Consider the following 18,678-nt stretch of genomic DNA (forward strand, 5'->3'; position numbering starts at 1 on the left):
GCTGATTTTTGATGGATAGAATAACTCTGAGAGTAACTCTGAGCCCAAAGAGGCAGCAGCAGCCATCTTGCGTGTATCAATCACAGCATTTTGGTATCTGCTGAATCCATATATGTGAAGGTGACACAGGTCTAAAGATATTCACATAGCCTCTGGGCTTTAAATATGAAGGAAGACAGAATTGATTTCATGATGAATAAATATGTGTGAAGATTGCTCTTTGGGGTCAGTACACAGGGAAAAAAATGGTTAAATCCAAGTTACTAATAAACTATTAAATATATTCAATTGGTATATGTTCGTAATTCATATGTATTTGCTAAAATAAATATTTCATGACCTTTCCGGGTGTTCTGCCAGAATTAAGTGTAAACTAAGAAAATATTAAAATATTCATAAACCAGGAAAGTAGAGATGATTTACAAAATAAAATCTCCATGGTTTTGGACTGTGAGTCTTTTAACCAGGCGTCTGACGACAGGAAACGAAACCTTTCCCAGCAGTCATTCATTCCAGGGCATGTCTGCTCCTGTTCAAGTGAAAACCTGACACCACATGACTTGAAGATTCCCCTCAAACACTGAACCTGACTCAGTGAACATTCTTACATATAACCCATTCTCCTGAGCTTTAGCACCACAGAGATCCACACTGGATATAAGACAATTAGCTGCGTGTTTGTGTTTGGTGGTGAGTACAGACAAACTTGTTTTATTTACCTCTTGTACAGTACAGTAGCTCTACGGTTTGATCTAATGTGATACATGTTGCTTTTAACACAGATCAAAGTGATGAGTTTCTCCTCTGGTGTGAGGACACAGCATGTTTTTGGCTGGGTCTCCATCATCTGGTTCATGTCAGCAGTCTGCATTATTGGTGAGGCTTTGTTTTGTGCATGAAAAGATGTTTTTTCAGATTTTTTTTTTCTTGGTTGTATGCCTCCGCGCACCAGGCAGGTTTCTCTTGGTGTGAATGCTTCACACCAAATGTCCCAGCGACAGCACAGTTTCAAGGTGGGCACCCAGAATTAGTGTCACCAGTTAAAGATCTGACTGACATCTCCCCTTCTGTTCTTGAGAATTGACATTGAATAATGGCCAGAAAAGTGTTTTATGCAGAACATTATGATGACACAGTGAAGCTGACCTTTGACCTCTTGGATATAGAATGTCATTATTTCATTATTTTATCCTATTAGACATTTGTGTGAACTTTTGTCATAAGTAGCATATGAATTCTTGAGTTATGGCAAAACATATTTTGTGAGGTCACATTGACCTTGACCTTTGACCTTCAACCACAAAATTCTAGTCATTTCATTGTTGAGTCCAAGTGAATATTTGTGCCAAATTTGAAGAAATGACCTCTAGGTGTTCTTGAGATATGGCGTTCACAGAAATGAGACAGATGACATCATGTAGACTTGACCTTTGACCACCAAAATGTAATCAGTGCGTCGTTTGAGTCCAAGTGAACGTTTGTGCCAAATTTGAAGTAATTACCTCAAGCTGTTCTTGAGATATTGTGTTCATGAGATTGAGAAGGATGCAAGGTCACGGTGACCTTGACCTCTGCCCTCTGACCACCAAAATCTGATCAGTTTATCATTGAGTCCAAGTGGAAATTTGTGCCATATTTGAAGAAATTCGCGTTCACAAGAATGGGACAGACGGATGGACGAACAACCAAAAAACATAATACCTTAGACTACGGCTATCACCAGCACAGAGCTATAAAAATAATCTTTCCTATCATAGCCCGCAATTGTTTGTAGTTTGAGTAATCAACTACAAAAAAAATAACAAAACAATAATTTAAAGTCTTCTGTAGCTCCTTAGCATGCATAACTCCAGGCCCGCCCACTTTTTAGTGTTACAATGAAATTCCAAGGATTTGATTAAATCAAACACAAACCACATCTTCAAAAATATTTTCTAATCTTGATTTTCAACGCTGGGGAGTTTTAGAGGTGCTGGTGGGTGGATTTGGACAGAACCAGACTAGCTGTTTCCAGTCTTTGTGCTAAGCTAAGCTAACTGGCTGCTGGCTATAGCTACATATTAATTGTGGTCAGACATGTGAGTGGTACCTATCTTCTAATCTAGCCTTTGGTCATAAAACGATGAAGTCTATTTCCCAAAATGTCTCACTAGTCCTTTAAGATAAAGCACTTTGGGGTTGCATTTTTGATGTATGAAAGGCACTATATAAATAAAGTTTGATTGATTGATTGATTGAACTCTAAAACTATAACCGACCACAGTTTACCAGCAGCCCCAAATCTAAATCACCTGTAAGAGGAGCACAAAAAAATGCTAAGTATTGACATTGAAATAAAAAAAATGATAACACAATGTGACTAAAAGAGATAACTGATTTTCCTCTCTCTGATGATGCAGTCAGTGAAAGTGTGGAGCTACAGACCATTTCCCAGGTCGCTGCCCAGTGTGGAAACAATGTGACACTGACTTGTGATGCCGTCTCGTCACACCAGTTGGATATTAGATCATTTGAATGGCTGGCTAGAGACAGAAGTGTGTGTCAAAATGGACACGGCCAACCTGACCGCAAGGTTCTGTGTGAGCGTGGTGACCACAGCCTCACTCTGACTCTCCTAAATGTGACGCCAGATGACCAGGGAACATACCTCTGCAAACTGCGCTCCACTTCCGGATCAGGGTCTAACACCACTGTAGTTACAGTACAAGGTGAGTTATGACTTTTTCTTTATTTACATGTTTCCTCCCTGTCTTCTGTTATCTTTCTAAATGTCCTTAATCTTTACAGACTGCCTTGGAAGTGTTGGCTCCTCCATCAATGAGACTCATGCTGAGTGCTGGTTCACAGGAGTTTACCCCGATGGCACCGTCCACTGGTTCCAGGGAGACGTTAACTTAACAGACCTTGCCGTCCCACAGGAAGTGGTGGATAATCAGCGGTACAATGTCAGCAGTACAGTAGTTGTGCAGAAAGGAAACCTGAGCCAGCCGTATGAGTGCTCACTGTGGATACCTTCAACAGGGAAATATCTCTCCAGTCAACAGCTACATATGGTTCAAAAACTGGTCATCGATTCATCAGGAAATATGATCAAACTGCAGTGGATCTGCATGATTGTGGGAATCATGATGGTGAAATTTATGGCATAAGACACAGGTGGAATTCAGATGCTGATAGAATAGTTGAAATATGACAGAGATGAAACAGACATGAAGATGACTGTTTAGTAAACCTGCCTGTAGCTCTGGAAGGACAAGAGCTTGTAGCTTTTTTCATGCTCTAAAAAACCTTAATATTTCACTGATAAGTAAATCTTTAACTGGTGGGAAGAAGTCGGCTCATGTATTGTTTGGTTTGCGTAAAAATCTGAAAGCATATTTTCACTCCCATAGCACAGATCTTTGCTTGATATAGTATTTTTTTTTTCCAAATATCACTCATGTATTACTGGTATTATCATGCTCATTGTAACCACTGAAAACCTTTACTTCATGCTGATGGCCACAAGGGGGCAGTCTTCCCATGCAAGAAGGACCGCTTATTCACTGCATGAACACAGCGCTTGCAAATTGTAAATATTGTAAAGTAAACCTGAATCAGTATTCTAAATTTACTGCAAATACATTGACACTGAAGGAGAGGAAATTTGCCTACTAGTTATCACAAAAAAAATTGAAAAAATCCTTTAAGCAGATATAATTCATGTGAATGGCCCAGCAGCTACCAGAGGGCCAATAAAAATGAAATTAAAAGGAATAGATTAGGGACACATAAACCAAAATATGATGTGATGTTGTGATGTTTTTAATATAGCTAACAGTACTGATACTGATCTGAAACACAGCTTCTGATAACATGCAACGTGTGGTAGATATTGTATATTAAGGATTTTTATTTTTCTAAATCTGCTTTGTGCCATTTGAAATGGGTAAAATGTAATAAACATTTCCTCCAGGTAAGCTTTGTGAGACTACGTCATGTAAAGTTTTCTTTCTTTGCCCGTCCGTCATTATCTCTATTAAGATCTGTACTGTACATAATGTTCCTAAAAGCTGTGTTTCCTCTCCTGTGACAGGGTGAACGCCTGCTGTTCCGACCAGATGTGTTTGCTCATCTGTGGTGTGACAGTCTGAGAGGTTGCTTGGTTATACTGGTTTAGACTTCTGTAAACTCCTCACTGCACTTCGCTGCAAACGTATTTGCTTCAGAGGTGTTTAGGTATGCAGCCCTTCAGGCCAATTACAGCCAAGTGTGTCACCAGGCTTGAAAAACCCATGGTTGAGGTAGTTCGGTAGAGTAGACGGGAGCAACGGTTTTACAGCCTGTTGAATGTGCTTTTGTATTTCAATCTCAGATTTTGTTGATAAATTTTCTGCTCAATGGTGCAAGTGTCAGATTACACCCAAGTTTTGCTCAGGTGGTGGTAAGTAACTGAAACTTACATTACCACTTAATTTAGACGACTTCATGAAGTCATGAGTGGCAAAACATCCCCAGCTCTGCTCCTGTCCGGTGTACAGTTAAATCCAGCAGGAAGAAAGAGACACAACTATAAGCTCCTGAGGTAATATGTAAACATCAACAGTGGCTGAGCCAAGAGAGCAGGTGAGGACATGTGCAGGTATTTTAGTTGCACAATAACGTTCTTATTATTAATCATAGCAGTCATGGTTACGCAAGCAGGAGCAAAGCCATTAATAGAAACGTGAGATTCAAGGCTCAAACTAAAGAAAGTAAAAATAATGCATCAGTGAAACGGGGACAAAGACAGGAGACATCCAGGCCTGGGAGCTTAGAGTTGTTAAAGCAAGCTGCCAGAGCAGGAGAGGCAGTTAAGAGGCAAGATAACGTGACCTCAGAGGACCCTGTGGAGAGCAGATACACACTGCAGATTAGTTACAGAGTAACAGGAGTAACAGAGCGGAGACTGTTTTTTTCTTGCAGCACCTTCACAGTGAGACAACAGAATCTATAACCTGTAATCATTCAGGCCCAATATGTCAATGTCAGACTCAACGCTACATGCTACTGAAGTCTATACAGAAATGCACAGTTTATGAATTTGTAAAAATAATATCATTATCAAGCCTTACAGAAATACTTTGATATTTTGGGAAATCTGATTATCACCTTCTTGCTCAGAGTTGCATGAGACAATTGATGCCGTTCTGTGCAGTAAACATGAAGCTATTGCTAGCCGCTAGTTAGCTTAGCACGAAGCCTGGAAGCGTGTTGTTTTCACGATTTTGTTTTTGTAGAGGAGTGGTTCATCCCAACTTTCTTTCTTTCTTCTTAGTCATTAGTTCGAGGTCCACGCAGTTCAATATATTCAGCGTCATAGTGTGTCTGGTCATGTCGTTGAGCTAGTTTGTTGTCTCTGTCAAGTAGCTGTCAGTTAATCACTCACTCTGCAGCAGAAAATGGCGCTTCTGGATAAAAGCTCTGTGCTGGAAATTTACTATACTTAAAAATAGAGTGTGTTTTCTTTTTTACAAACTTGACACGTCGTGAGTCACTTGCGGTCTATTCAGAATGGGCCGCGACTCATTTTTGGACCATGACCCACCAGTTGGGAACTGCTTTTGTAGCGTTTCTACAAACAAGATATAATTTGTTAATTGTTGAGCTTTAACACTGCTGCTAAGTGTCACCTTTAAAGAGAACCATGCTAGCAGTTTCCTCCTGTTCCAAGTAGTGTTGCAACAGTATGAGCTTTTCACAGTATGGCAACTGTCTTGGAAAATATTGCAGTTTCACGGAATCACAGTATTACAGAATTTATATCATTATCAGTTAGGATGACCCTCAAGGAATAAAAACAGTAGGGTTATTTTTGGTTGAGCAAACTTTTATTACTATAATTGAAACTTGAAACCATTTTGTTAATGGTAGGGATGTCCCGATCCGAGGATCAGATCGGGTATCAGCTCCAATCTTGTTATTTTTACAAAATCGGAATCGGTAATAAAAGATCGGAGGAATCAAAACAACAAAAATGGCCAGGTTTTTCATCTATGTTGTTCATTGTTGCCTCCACTTTCCAATGTATAAAAGATATAGGCCTATTTTGTTTGTTGAAGACAGGAAGAAGACATTGAATTTGTTTACATTTTGTGCTGCAGATCAGACTTGGTATCGGACTCTGTATCAAAATAAAGGACTCCGTATCGGATCGGATGCAAAAAAATGTGATTTTCCATCCAGTTGTCTTTATTTCACGTTGAGTGTCCCCCTGTCCGCTGGGAGTGAAGCAGTATCGGGGCACCATCGGAAAACTCCACAATGTGTCAGCAGTGAGAGTCGGTGGTTACTGATGTTACTGGGTTACAGACTTTGGGTCGCCCCCAGACCCTTAAAGGAAGCTGGCCCTATGCAGACTCGATCCCTTGAAAAAAACTGCTCCCAGACCCTGCGGTGGGTGCCAGTTTTTAAGGGGTTGCCAGTTAGCTTTATGTGTGGTACTGATTAAGAGGATGGGTGAGTTGACCAAGCCTTTCTGACCCTAGTTCCAAGTCTTTGAGCTAAGCTAAGCTAACTAGGTGCTGGCTTTAGCTTCATCTTTAGCATACAAACATGAGTGTGGCATCAATCTGTTGATCTTTCATAACAGCAACAATATTGTTTATCTTAATGGGAAAAGTTAGTTAATATTCGCCCACTGTTATTAAAAAAAAAAAAAAATCTAATCAGTAATATTTATATGCAAATCACCGGAGAATGTTGTTTATCTCCTGGTGTGTCAGAAATAATAAAATCTGTTGTTAATTAAAAGAGCCATGTGTAGGTGTTTGTTTGCAAAACACTACTATCCAACAATTAAAATTACTGTGAACTTATGTGTAAACAGATTTTCCATTTCCACTGACAGGAACATTCTCAAGCTGTTTCCAGGCTTCACCTCAATCTTTGGGTCTGCAGAGACAACAGGATTGAGCTGATGTCCTCCCATCTAGATTAAAACACTGTTGCTATGGTGAACTGAAGCTGCCGAGGCCGCGTCAAGACAACATATTGGCTTTTCTCTGATTTGTAGGTTTCCTTGTTTTGGTGCAGAAAATTCAATGAAAGACCGACAATTAGACACGCTTGGCTTTGAAAGGCGCAGTGGTTGGAGGAGCAATCCGATTCCTCATCACACAGTGTGGTCTAAGTCATACATGTCTGACTTATCTGATATTATTTGCTTTTATGTGTTGTTGTCAGGGGGATAAGTATAGACCGTGCAGGCAGTGCGTTTGAGGTGGAGGGGTCTGTAGAGACAGCAGGCCTTTGCAAGTGATTTAGATTTCCACCTCGGAAATATACCTGTGTTCAGAGATGTAAGGAAAAAAAAATTATTATTAAATTAAAAATGGTGCCATTTGCTATATGTCCTCAAACAGGCAAATACATCTGCATCAGTTTTCTTTTTTGCATGCTTTTCTATATAAGCTATAATTTATTTTTTTAAATTATAAATATACTGTATAACAGTTCAATTAAATGATTAATTTATTCTTTTTCCTTCTTCTTCTTTGACATTTTTGTCAGATATGCAGTGATGATTGCTGCGTAATATATATATGTTGATTTTGTCCAGTGTCAAGTCTCCATCTGTATCAAGATAATACATGCATGACAGCATGCACTAGGACCCAGAGCACTTTGTGGAGCTGGGGAAGCATTAATCATAAATAAATTATGTCTACTAATTTTCTTCTTAAAGGAAATGACCACTTTAGAATGAAAATACAGACAGTACTTACTGACCCTCATGCCGACAAGAAGTCCAGTGTAGTTTTTTAATCCACAAAACTTGTTCGGGGTATTGGAGGATAACAGCTAGACGGATTTTTCCATACACTTTAAGTGCATGGAACCCACGTCCCAAATCAGTTTGAAAATGTAATACAACTCCGCTAATGCATTTCAAAAACGTCACAACGGCTCGTCCGTCGTAATCCAAGTGCCCTGAAGCCGTGGCATGCAAAATTGACTTGAAAAGACATAATTTACTCCACTTTTATAGCATAATTTCTCACCGTGGTCAGTTAGCCTTCCCTGCAGGCGTGCTGTGTTTACATGGCAACTCGCGCGAGACTTGAGAACGTCTCTGAACGTTCTCGAGTCTCGCGAGTTGCCATGTAAACACAACGAGCAATTTTGCATGCCGTGGCATCAGGGCACTTGGATTACAACGGACGAGCCGTTCTGACGTTTTTGAAATGCATGAGCAGAGTTTTATTACATTTTCAAACTGATTTTGGACGTGGGTTCCATGCACTTCAAGTGTATGGAAAAATTTGGCTAGCTGTTATCCTCCGATACCCCGAACGAGTTTTGTGGATTAAAAAACTACACTGGACTTCTTGTTGGCATGAGGGTCAGTAAGTACTGTCTGTATTTTCATTCTAAAGTGGTCATTTCCTTTAATGATCAGGGCTTTTATAAGGGTAGACATAGGTCATCTTTCTGTTAACGTTCAGTCTTTGTAGAAGAAACAAAGTGCAGCTGAACAATTCAAACTTTGAAATATCCAAGAACACCCACACACACACAAATACCCGGCCTGTTTCCTTCTGTAGGCTACGTGACTGACAGTTAAGCCATGCCAAACACCTCCTGCTAATAGACACCCATGCACCCATGCAGACACAATGACGCACATCGCAGATATTTTTCAGAATCATGTGGCAGATCATGTTCTGTACCAATGAGGACAGAAAAAAGAAAAGAAATAAGAAGTGAAACCCACATTTATTTAGATATGAGACTCATCTTTAGTGTAAATGCTGAGAGGACCCGTGATCCAAAACCTCTCAGATCATCAGAAGCAGTTTTTTGTTGCAGACTACATTCTGTACATATGTGTAACAAATTATTCAGCTGCTATTACTTCCCACATCCTTTGTTCCGTTGGCCAGATCTCTCTCAACTTTAGATTGCTCTCCACAGGCTGCTCAGTGGTGCACGTGTTCCCAGCTGCTAAAGTGGCAAGATCTGATAACGTGATAATGGTCAAAGGGCTGGATGAACCCAGACTTGAGTTCACAGCTCCTTCCTACCTATATTGTCAAGTGCGTGGAAATGGATTCTCAGAATAATGCACTTCCCTACATCCTTAAGAGGAGCTGTGACCCATCCCTCCTTACATACACACATGTTCCAGAAACTTCAACAGACCAATTTAGCCCTGCAAAATGAAGGGATAGAGAAAGGCAGACATGTGCATTTACAAGCAAAGACATGTGAGTATAAACTTAAGATGAACAGCAACAGCTATTGTTAGTCATCTGTATCTTTGCTGCAGGTGTCTGTCACTGCCTTGGTTTATCATGCAATGCTATACTGTTCTTTAAAAGTACACTTTCAAAGCATCTTCTTGACACATGCAGGAAATTTTAACCGAAATAAAGAAACGTGTGCTTCAAAATAGGAGTACGCAATGGCTACATCTTTTACCATAATTAACAGTTAGCATCATCATTAGCACAAATTTGATTGTTGGACTGTTTGTGTTTATTTGCTCCAAATAGCGAGCATAGACATTGAGATACAAAGATTTATAGAGCTGCACAGGAGAAATGTGTCTGTGTTTGATTGACATAATGCTCCACGTGAAAGGAAAGGAGAGACAAACAAACTTGGCTACAGCTTACAACTCATGTACCAACAGTGCACTGATAGCAGTGGTATTACAGAAAAAAGGACCACACCAGCGTCTGAATGGACCCAAGTGGCATTTGCTGCTAAGTTTATATTCTGCTGCTTAATGTGCTGCTCCAGACCAGTTAATTACCCTGATATCTTGCTTGATAACAGACATTAGCAGAGCACTTTTCATTTGTTTGGTCACACATCTAACAAGCTGAGGTCAGGACAAGATGTCTGTTTGTTTCTGTATGTTAGCTAGATAAAAAGAAGATAGTAGCAGGAAAGCTAACATGGGTTGCTGTTCAACTTTTGTGCCTTTTGTGTTGTGTATCAGGCTGCTGATATATAGAAACAGTTCAGATTCTGACTTTACATGTGCTCATGACAAGGCACAAGATTTACACCTGGTCTTTGCGAGAAAAAGGCTTAAGCCTGAATCGTGCAACCGGGGTAACTATGAGGAAAGACTTAGAACGTTAAGTTACAACTGATCTTAAGACCTAGCGTAAGCCCTGTTGGTGCAACCGGCCCCTGAAGCCTTGACTTTGGCATTTCAATGCATTAATAGGATTTAAATTGGTAAGTTATATGTAACACCTAACTTAACGTTCATATAACTACAGGTGAACTTCAATAACAAAGCCAACAGTCAGTTTGGGTCAAAATGCCAAAACAGGCTTTTTTTTAACTCTGGGTCCCTAACAGTAATATTGTAACAGCAATTAAAAGTTCAAGCAGCTTGCTGCAGAGGTGTGGCGCACCAATCTATAGGTAAGCAGGCAAGCATGTGCAGGGAGTGTTCACAGATCAAGAATCAGGCTCACACACCTGCTCTCTTTGAGCCTCTTAACAGCTCAGGCTGACTGGCCCCTGGCTCATAGTGTCTTCCTGCTACATATCTAAAAATTAACACCCCATACAGTTGTCATTAATGGGAAAATTGCTACAGAGATCAAAATCACTTCTGTACCAGGCTACAAACATGTTTATTTCCACTTTAATGTTGGGCATTTAAACATGAGAGTCCATGGTGACTGACTCCTTTTGGAGCCAGCTTCAAGTGACCATTCAGTTTCTAATATAACCACTAAGTAAAGCAATTTCACACTGAAAAAATCAGTGTTTTTTCAGTTGCTGCTGCAACTTTGGTGGCCGATGTGAAAGCGTGAAAATGCCAAAGGCCCTATCTAGAGCAAGTGTTTGGTTTGTCTGTTCTGGACTTCTGTTGAAACATAGCGGTGCAACATGTGAGACTTATGGACAAGGACACGCTCCCTATGTAAACAGCTCATTCCAAGGCCCAAAGATTCACAACAAGACAAGTTGAAACAGGCAACTACTTGCATTGCACTGTTCTACAATGTTCTAAAACCTGGTGGTTCACACCAATGCAACCAGATGAGACGGTGGTGTCTCATCTCTATGCAACAACTCTCTGTACTTCTGTTCTGATTTGGAGCTTTTCAGGCTTATTTTGTGGCTACATATAATTTGTAGCTTCTTAGAATATGAATGAGGATAGTGATAGAGAAATACTGGCTACAGTTGCATTTGTAGTAGTGATGAAACAGCAAATAATAAGCATTTTGACATAGCAAACATCTTTAATGCCACCCGGTCAACAGCAGTGTAAACAGGAAGTTACTGCAGCATGTTCTTTTCCTAACCATAACTAAATGTTTTTATGTAAAGTTTTAAGGTACCCATTATATAACAATGTGCAAAGGTACCATAACCTGTTTGCAGAAACATACAATGCCGACATTTTTTCTGCCAATCGTGTTGACTCTAAGGCCACTGTGAAAAAGGCCAATGTATCAACAGAGCCAATTTTTGACAAGTCAATTTTTTTCCACACCCTGTTGTGCTTGTTAATGCAGCTGCTCGTTTATCCCACTCCACAAAAGAAATCCATCAGCTTCTACCTGAAATAACTTTGATAGTCATTCCAGGCACTAGCAGTCACAGTGATGGACACGTATGTGGGAAGACCAAATGTAACCTGCAATCATTAAATGTTTTTAATTGATAGCAAAAGTGCAGCTGTGCCGCAGGAGCGCCATCAAAAACATCTTACATCAAACATTGAACAGTTATGTAAGCTTCCAATTATTTTATGTAACTGCGGTTGTTCAGGCTCCACCTCTTCGCTCTGATCCCCTGGTATTCTTGCATCTGTGGAATCGGAGCACTGTAGCATTCATTCACATACTGTACGTTCACAACACTTTGTGTCTACACACTCACAAGGTCTGCAGCTGTGTTGAAGATGTGGCAACACCGAAAAAGGTAATAAGGAAGGCAACCTCGAAGTTTAACAGCTGCGTGTACCTAGATTAAAAGCCTTTTTTAAATAAAGTTAACTGTGTCTAACTCATGCAGTTACGATACATAACAAGTAGAGTAATCCGTCAATTTATTTGACACGACTGTGTTTGGGTCTGCAGGTCTCAAAAGTGTGTATAAATACCTTCCGTTTGTCTTGAAGCACTATATCCATTGGCAGATTGTGACATAAGGGGCCACTGGGCACATATATGCAAAAGGCCTTGCCACCTCTCTTATAAACTGTAGGAGCAAAACACAGACAATTTTGTCTCTTTTGTAGTTGTTTTGTGTCTTTGTAGTAGTTATGCAGCTTTTGTCCGACCCAGTCTCACTCTGAAGTCATCGGAATCCAGCGAGTGGGCTGTCACTTGCGGCATCAGAAACGGACGAAAAAAGCTGTCCTTTAACATTGGCATGATATGTGGCCGGTCACATTATAGTTTAAAGGTGCTTGTCGGCGTCGGCGGGAAACACGCCAGGAAAAATAAAAGTCAGAGTGGAGTGGGTGGGTCCAACAAACACTGACTTTCACTTGGGAGAGCTGTGTTTGCATCCCGTAAGATTATAAAGCTAAACCCTGTTCTATTTTCCTAAACCTAACTACTTGCTTTTGTTGAGGGGAAAAAAAGGTCAAGTCACAGTGTTGTACCATCGTAGTGCCTTTATTTTGAAAGACATTGTATGTAAATTGTAAATTTCCTGTGAAAACGGAAGTGTATTTTGAAAGAAGACAATACACGTAACAGGCAGAAGTTGACACGATGTCCCGGAACATCAACAACCAACACACTTGCACGTCGTATCTGGACGTGGAAAGTCCATGACCAAATGTCAATATGTGACGAGGTCGGAGTGAGAATTTGTTGCTTTTGTCATGTTGTCTCTTTGTAGTAATTTTTTCTCTTTTTTTTGTAATTTTGTGTCACTTTATGGTTGTTTTGCCCCTTTCTGTAGTTATTTTGTGTTGTTTTCCACATTTGGTTTTACCTTTATCATGTTGGGGGTAATAGTAATTGACCTATGGCTAAGTCCCACCCTCAAACACAATGAGCCAATCACAGTGTGTATAGCCATTCCCATACACTTGGACATTCTCTGCCTGGACGTTCATTGAAATGCATTACAGAAAGTCAGTTTTGTTCGGTTTTCATGAGCTATTTCGGAGATTTGAAGTTTAAAAATGGTCAAATGTTGTGCATGGGGTACATGCAACTCCATCACAAGGTATCCTGAGAGGCTGGGCGACGAGGTTATTTTTTACACCTTAAACCACATCTCAACCAAGAAAAGTGTCTCCTTTGGATGAAGTTGTGTGGTAACGTTAGACCACAACATCAACTCAACGTGAATAAGATTAACACCCAGATAGCACACATACATCTGGCCGACGTCGGCCCGATGTATCAAGTTTAGATCGTTAAGACGTAGCAGGGAGAGCGTTTGCTCATTGCCAAGACGTCGCTGAGACGTTGGCCTTTAATCGAAAATGACCACCACGCGACGTTCAAACGATCAATAAAATAAGCTGCGCTCAGTAGGCGTTCCTTCATTAATATTCATATGCTTCGTTAACTACGACCTTTATTCATTTAGGTCGGACCTTTCAAACTACAAATATTTCACCATCCAATGTGAGAAATCAGTGCTAACATTCAAAAATAGCTGACTGTTACCCTATTTCGTGTGTAAGTGTGCACAATGAAGAGACAAAAGTCAATTTGACAAACTTTATTTTCAAATTTCCACAAACAATATCTGACGGCCAGTCCGCTTCTCCTGGCAGCCTGCAAGACACAGAAAAGATGATGAGCACATAACAAATCCCAACTTCACCACTGTTTTTTTTTTTTTTAGCATTTCAGCTGTCTTTTAGCCAGATTGAAGGCTTTGGGTCCGTCACTCTGCTTAATTTAGTGTTGAAACGGTTAAATAACGGGATCCGTTAACTCCGTTAACTGTTAACAGCAGCTCAACAATCAGTCCTTCATCTCGGAAAAACTGTGGTTTCAAAAATGCTCTATTACCTGTAGCCACCGGGTCAGTTTGCTTTGCAGAGGAGGAGACCTCGACTGATAAATTGCCCATAAAATCACATTAACAACATTCTGAAGGCATCCTTAAACTTCACTATTTCACCTCCGCGCTCCTCTCTGCTGGTCTCACCGACACTTCAGCACCCGTTCTGGGATACACAGTGTCGGCCCGCCCCGCCTGACCTCCGTGCTCCTCTCCGCTCCTCTCATAGACACTTGAGCACACATCCAGGGCCCCGGAGGTCAGGCCGGGGGGCCGCGGGACCACGGGTGGCAGCTCCGGGCACTTCCACTTTAACCCAAAACGAGTGCTCACGATAACCAGATGAGCAGATAACGTCAACTAGGGAAAATAAAATGAAAACACCACAGTTGTAGCCTGTTAGCATAACATGAGCTAAACCGCTAAACTAGCTAACAGCTAACGAAAGATAACGTTAGTTGGTGGGGACATGAGCTAAGCTATATACACTCAGTCGTGCCTCGCCACTCACCAGGACCTCTTTTAACGGTCACGGAAGAAACAACAAAGCTATTTTCTGCCAGTTTATTCCAGTTAGCTTACCTGAAACCAACTGCGATGAGATGCTGTGTGCTGCGAGCTCAGTTCCGAACAAACATCGTGGAGATGAAATCCCGCCTCTGCGGCGACTTCCGTATGTGGGCAGACATTCTACGGCACTGGGCCGACCCAAAGCCGACGTAACAGAGACGTTTGATGAGCTGGGACAAAAGAGTATTAAATTTAAAGATATCCGCCCATGCGGCCGACGCTTGTCAGACGTTATAAATTCAGGGCCGATGTGTTGTCCTCAGGCCGACGTCGGCCAGATGTATGTGTGCTATCTGGGCAATGATGTCTACATCTGTTCTAAGGTAAGACAACATCGTGTTTGAAGCAACATACTGTCACTTTGCTGGAAAGAAATATAAAGTTATCTTTAACATCTCTAGCTAACGTTAGGCTAACTTTAGCTAACTAAAGCTGTGTTGTTCATCATGTCACTTTGTTTGCTGGGAGTTCATTAGCCTATTTTGTTCTAGTTTTGTACTTTGGTGATCGTACATCATTGTTAGCTGTTGTCCAAAGGGCTCTAGTTAAGCTAACGTTAACTTCTGGAGCTTAGCTTCTTTAATTTATCTGTAATCGCAGAGATAACAGTTGGCAAACGTTATGCTGAATGATTCAATGTAAATACTGTAGCACCAAACTAACGCAGAGACACTCTTGGTAAAGATGGTAAAAAGGCTGTTATCGTTTTCTCATATTCTGAGCCAAAAACCTTAACTTCAGTGGCACTTTAACTTGTTGTCTTTGATGGCGACGGCAACGAGATGCGGTTTATCACGCTTACACTGTGACCTGTAAATTTTGGCTTGTAATTTAAACTTTTCATCGACCTTCTCAACAATAAAATGATGAATATATCCCTCCACTGTGTAGTCTAGGCCCTTTTGGTTACTTCTCAACGACATCTGATCGTTATGTCCCCAAAAATCATCAATTGTCTCCTGCGAAATGCTGTGTACGGTGACACCTGCCATAGCGCCAGTCACTGAATGTTGATAGTTTGTCCGAGTGAGTGGAGGGGGGCGTGGCTTAGCCATAGGTCAATTTCATATAGTATGGAGTATGCCCCTAGTGTTCAACACAAGGAAATGCATCTCTATGTAAATGGATGGAATTGCCACCACAGAAATGGCAGAAAAGTTATTTTTGAGTGCTTTTATTTCATAAATCTGTTTGCAAATTTGTTTTATGCTAACTGTCTGGGACACAACAGTCTGTCCAAAATCTGCCCCAAAAGTAAGGCTGAATGATGAAGACCAAAATGATAAAGACAAAATATTTTCTTTGCACTTTTACATTTAAACAAAGCACTGCTTTCACTTCCTTGTTTTGCCATATTCCTGCTAATTAACAAATCTTTACTTAGAAATAAGGCTTAAATAAGGTTCCTCACTTGAGTTCAGTGCATCTTCTAGAGGCAAAATATAAATAAAATTGTACTGGAACTTTTTACACGGAATTAGATAAACAAAGCCCTGCATTCACTTTGACCTTACATACCTGCTTATTAACTAATCTTTGCATAAACATAAGACTTAAAATAAGGCTCTTCTTCACCTAAACTCAGTGCATCTCTTATGAATAGGCAACGTTTCTGCTGCTGTATTTATTTATCTGTCCTGTTATCACTGTCATTGATGTCCAAGTTGACGCTGGATGAGAATGGGGATTCATTCAGGTGACGTCAGGTATTAGTGCAGACTCAAACAGAGAATTCTTTGTCTATGAAAGTAATTTTGATGTTATTTCATCTCAAGGTCTGCTGAGATGAAACATATTGAGTGGAGACAAGGATACAGAAGACAAATAACAATTTCTTGAACATATCAGAGATGAAACCATTGTTATGTCATTCAGGCTTAATCTTTTAATTAAGGGCTTCTTGTGTGCGTCATGACTGGTACATTTTTAAAAAATTATAGACAGGTAGTTTTATTGCATTTCATTTTGTCTCTGATTGTTGAGAAGGAATATGATAAACCTACATGTGCTAGATTTCTATAAATAAAATCAAAACTGCTGCCTCCCCCTGAGCAACACTATCAGAGCAAAACAAACAGTGTGTGTCCACTGCAGTCTACAGTCGCCCTATTGGTAGACATGGCTGGTCACATTACTCTCCATTATCTCGCTGCATTACACAGTCAAACAAAGCCTCGGCTCACGTTGGAACCCAAACACAGAAACCAACCAAGTGCGCCTTCTTGATGAACTTCATGACACTCAAGAGTTTTCACACTTCCGCCTCGGAGACAGAGTGCAGTGTGTGTAAAGTCAGGGATGGAGTGTGTGTGTTTGCAGTCTACAGCTGGCAGCCCACTAACATTAAGACCTTCACTGGAAAATCAGGCGAGAACTCAGCATAGTTGAACTCACTGACTGGAGAGAAGGAACATTTTATTGCCGATTCAACACAATCGGCTCTGTGTACAAACAGTGGAGATCTCAGTAAGGAACCCGTAAGTGTTCAGTGTTAAACAAATGAAAGACACATTATGAAATAAGTAATCAAATTAATTAATTGTGTGAAATATATAAGCTATATCAACCAACAATTTGTGAAATAATTGAAGAACTCAACTCATTATAATGAAAGGTTTATTTCATGATGTCTCTTTTTAAGATGATTTGTGTTACTCAACAGAAATTTCAGTGCTGGGCAGCATTTTAAATTTATGCTTCTGGGAAAAGTTTCAGTCATTTCCATGATGCTATTTTCTACACAGCTTGTTTAGTTAATAGACTGCAAATATCACGGACATAGCTACTGTAGCATCACCCTCTGGTTTGTGGAATCCTGTTCTGAAGCCTTGAGTTCAGCATTGCGGCTCTCACCATCTTGGTATTTTTGGAGCCAGAATGACCATATTTGGGCAAGTGGGTGGACCTGTGGAGGATCAAGGGAGGGATCTGACTGAGAAGCCAAGAATGAGGTTGTAAAAATGTTTATTCCTGCTGTCAAGTTGGATATTTTAACATGGGGGTCTATGGGTTGACTCGCCTCTGGAGCCAGCCTCAAGTGGCCATTAAAAGAACTGTAGTTTTAAGTGGGATTTATACTGCTGCATCAAATCGACACCGTACCTACGGTGCAGGCTCTGCGTCGACGTAGACACCTACGCCATACCCCACGTAGCCTGTACTAATAATGTTAGCATTTTAGATTTGTTTGGAAAACGTTATTTTGTCAGTGAACCTTGTGAGTTGTAATGAAGCTGAATTTTGTAACGTAACCTTTGTTAAATGTTGCCGTTGTCCCTGGCTTTGTATGAGTGGAGGAAAAGTCCGCTAGCCACGAGGCTAATTTATACAATATGAAATGCCATATGCTTGTGCTAAAACCATTAGCATGTTGTATTTGTGGGTAAATGTGTTCAAAAGTGCTTTGTCTGTGAATGCTGCCAGTTATTAGTGAAGCTGATTTGTGTACTTGTGTTTGAAATTGTCACTATTAAGCCATGTTTCACAGCACTTCACAGAAACCCTGCCGCCGACCAATGTTTTGGAGGTGTAACTGCAGAGTGACACAGACACACTACCACACAAGTATAAATCCCTCTTCAGGCACCTTTGTGTTGGCTTCATCTTTCAACCGCAGAGGTTGCCACTTGGTTTAGGTACATTATATCATCCCAGTCAGCACATATACTACCTTCTGACTGCTAATTGTTTTGTATCAATATCTGTGCTACCTTATATCCTTCTGCTTCCTCATAATGGAGGTAATTTATGACGTGTGAGATTTTAAACTTACTTATACTGAAAGGACAATCGGAGCAGGAGAACAGGAGGTGGTCAGTGCCTCCGTTAAACCAAACAATGGAGTTACAGGGTGAATACATTTTGTTCCAACAAATGCAGCATATGGACAAGAAGATGCATAACTACCCAATTATGTTGTGCAACAAAATACAAGGTATTGCTGCATCAATTGTGCAACAAGCAAGTAAAGATGGGTAAGGGAAAACATTTAGATTTAACAACTGCCCAAGCTGTTGTTTACTCGCCAGTTTAAATGGATTTATCTCCTGTAAGAAGGAACTCAGCTCTGTGGCTGTGCACAGATGTACTGACGATGCGTGTTGCTGCTTATCATTTTTAGATTAAAAAAAC

The 18,678-nt window shown here is 40.5% G+C and overlaps 1 protein-coding gene across 1 annotated transcript; it reads left to right on the forward strand.

Annotated features, from left to right (window-relative positions):
* The first annotated feature begins 559 nt into the window (after window positions 1-559).
* On the forward strand, window positions 560-3,959 carry LOC117268185 (uncharacterized). Its single transcript, XM_033644410.2, has 4 exons — window positions 560-690; window positions 783-876; window positions 2,400-2,708; window positions 2,788-3,959. Exons 2-4 carry the CDS (start codon window positions 792-794, stop codon window positions 3,147-3,149), a joined length of 756 nt encoding a protein of 251 aa, XP_033500301.1. The 5' UTR covers window positions 560-690; window positions 783-791; the 3' UTR covers window positions 3,150-3,959.
* The last annotated feature ends 14,719 nt before the right edge of the window (window positions 3,960-18,678 follow it).

The sequence above is a fragment of the Epinephelus lanceolatus genome, chromosome 18 (assembly GCF_041903045.1).
Source record: "Epinephelus lanceolatus isolate andai-2023 chromosome 18, ASM4190304v1, whole genome shotgun sequence".
NCBI lineage: Eukaryota > Metazoa > Chordata > Actinopteri > Perciformes > Serranidae > Epinephelus > Epinephelus lanceolatus.

Excerpts from the sequence above, each read along its gene's own strand:
- LOC117268185 (XM_033644410.2), top strand. The coding sequence starts at position 792 with ATGAGTTTCTCCTCTGGTGTGAGGACACAGCATGTTTTTGGCTGGGTC. Across the intron at positions 877-2,399 it reads GTCAGCAGTCTGCATTATTG|TCAGTGAAAGTGTGGAGCTA; the intron begins GTGAGGCTTTGT and ends CTGATGATGCAG. Across the intron at positions 2,709-2,787 it reads CACTGTAGTTACAGTACAAG|ACTGCCTTGGAAGTGTTGGC; the intron begins GTGAGTTATGAC and ends TAATCTTTACAG.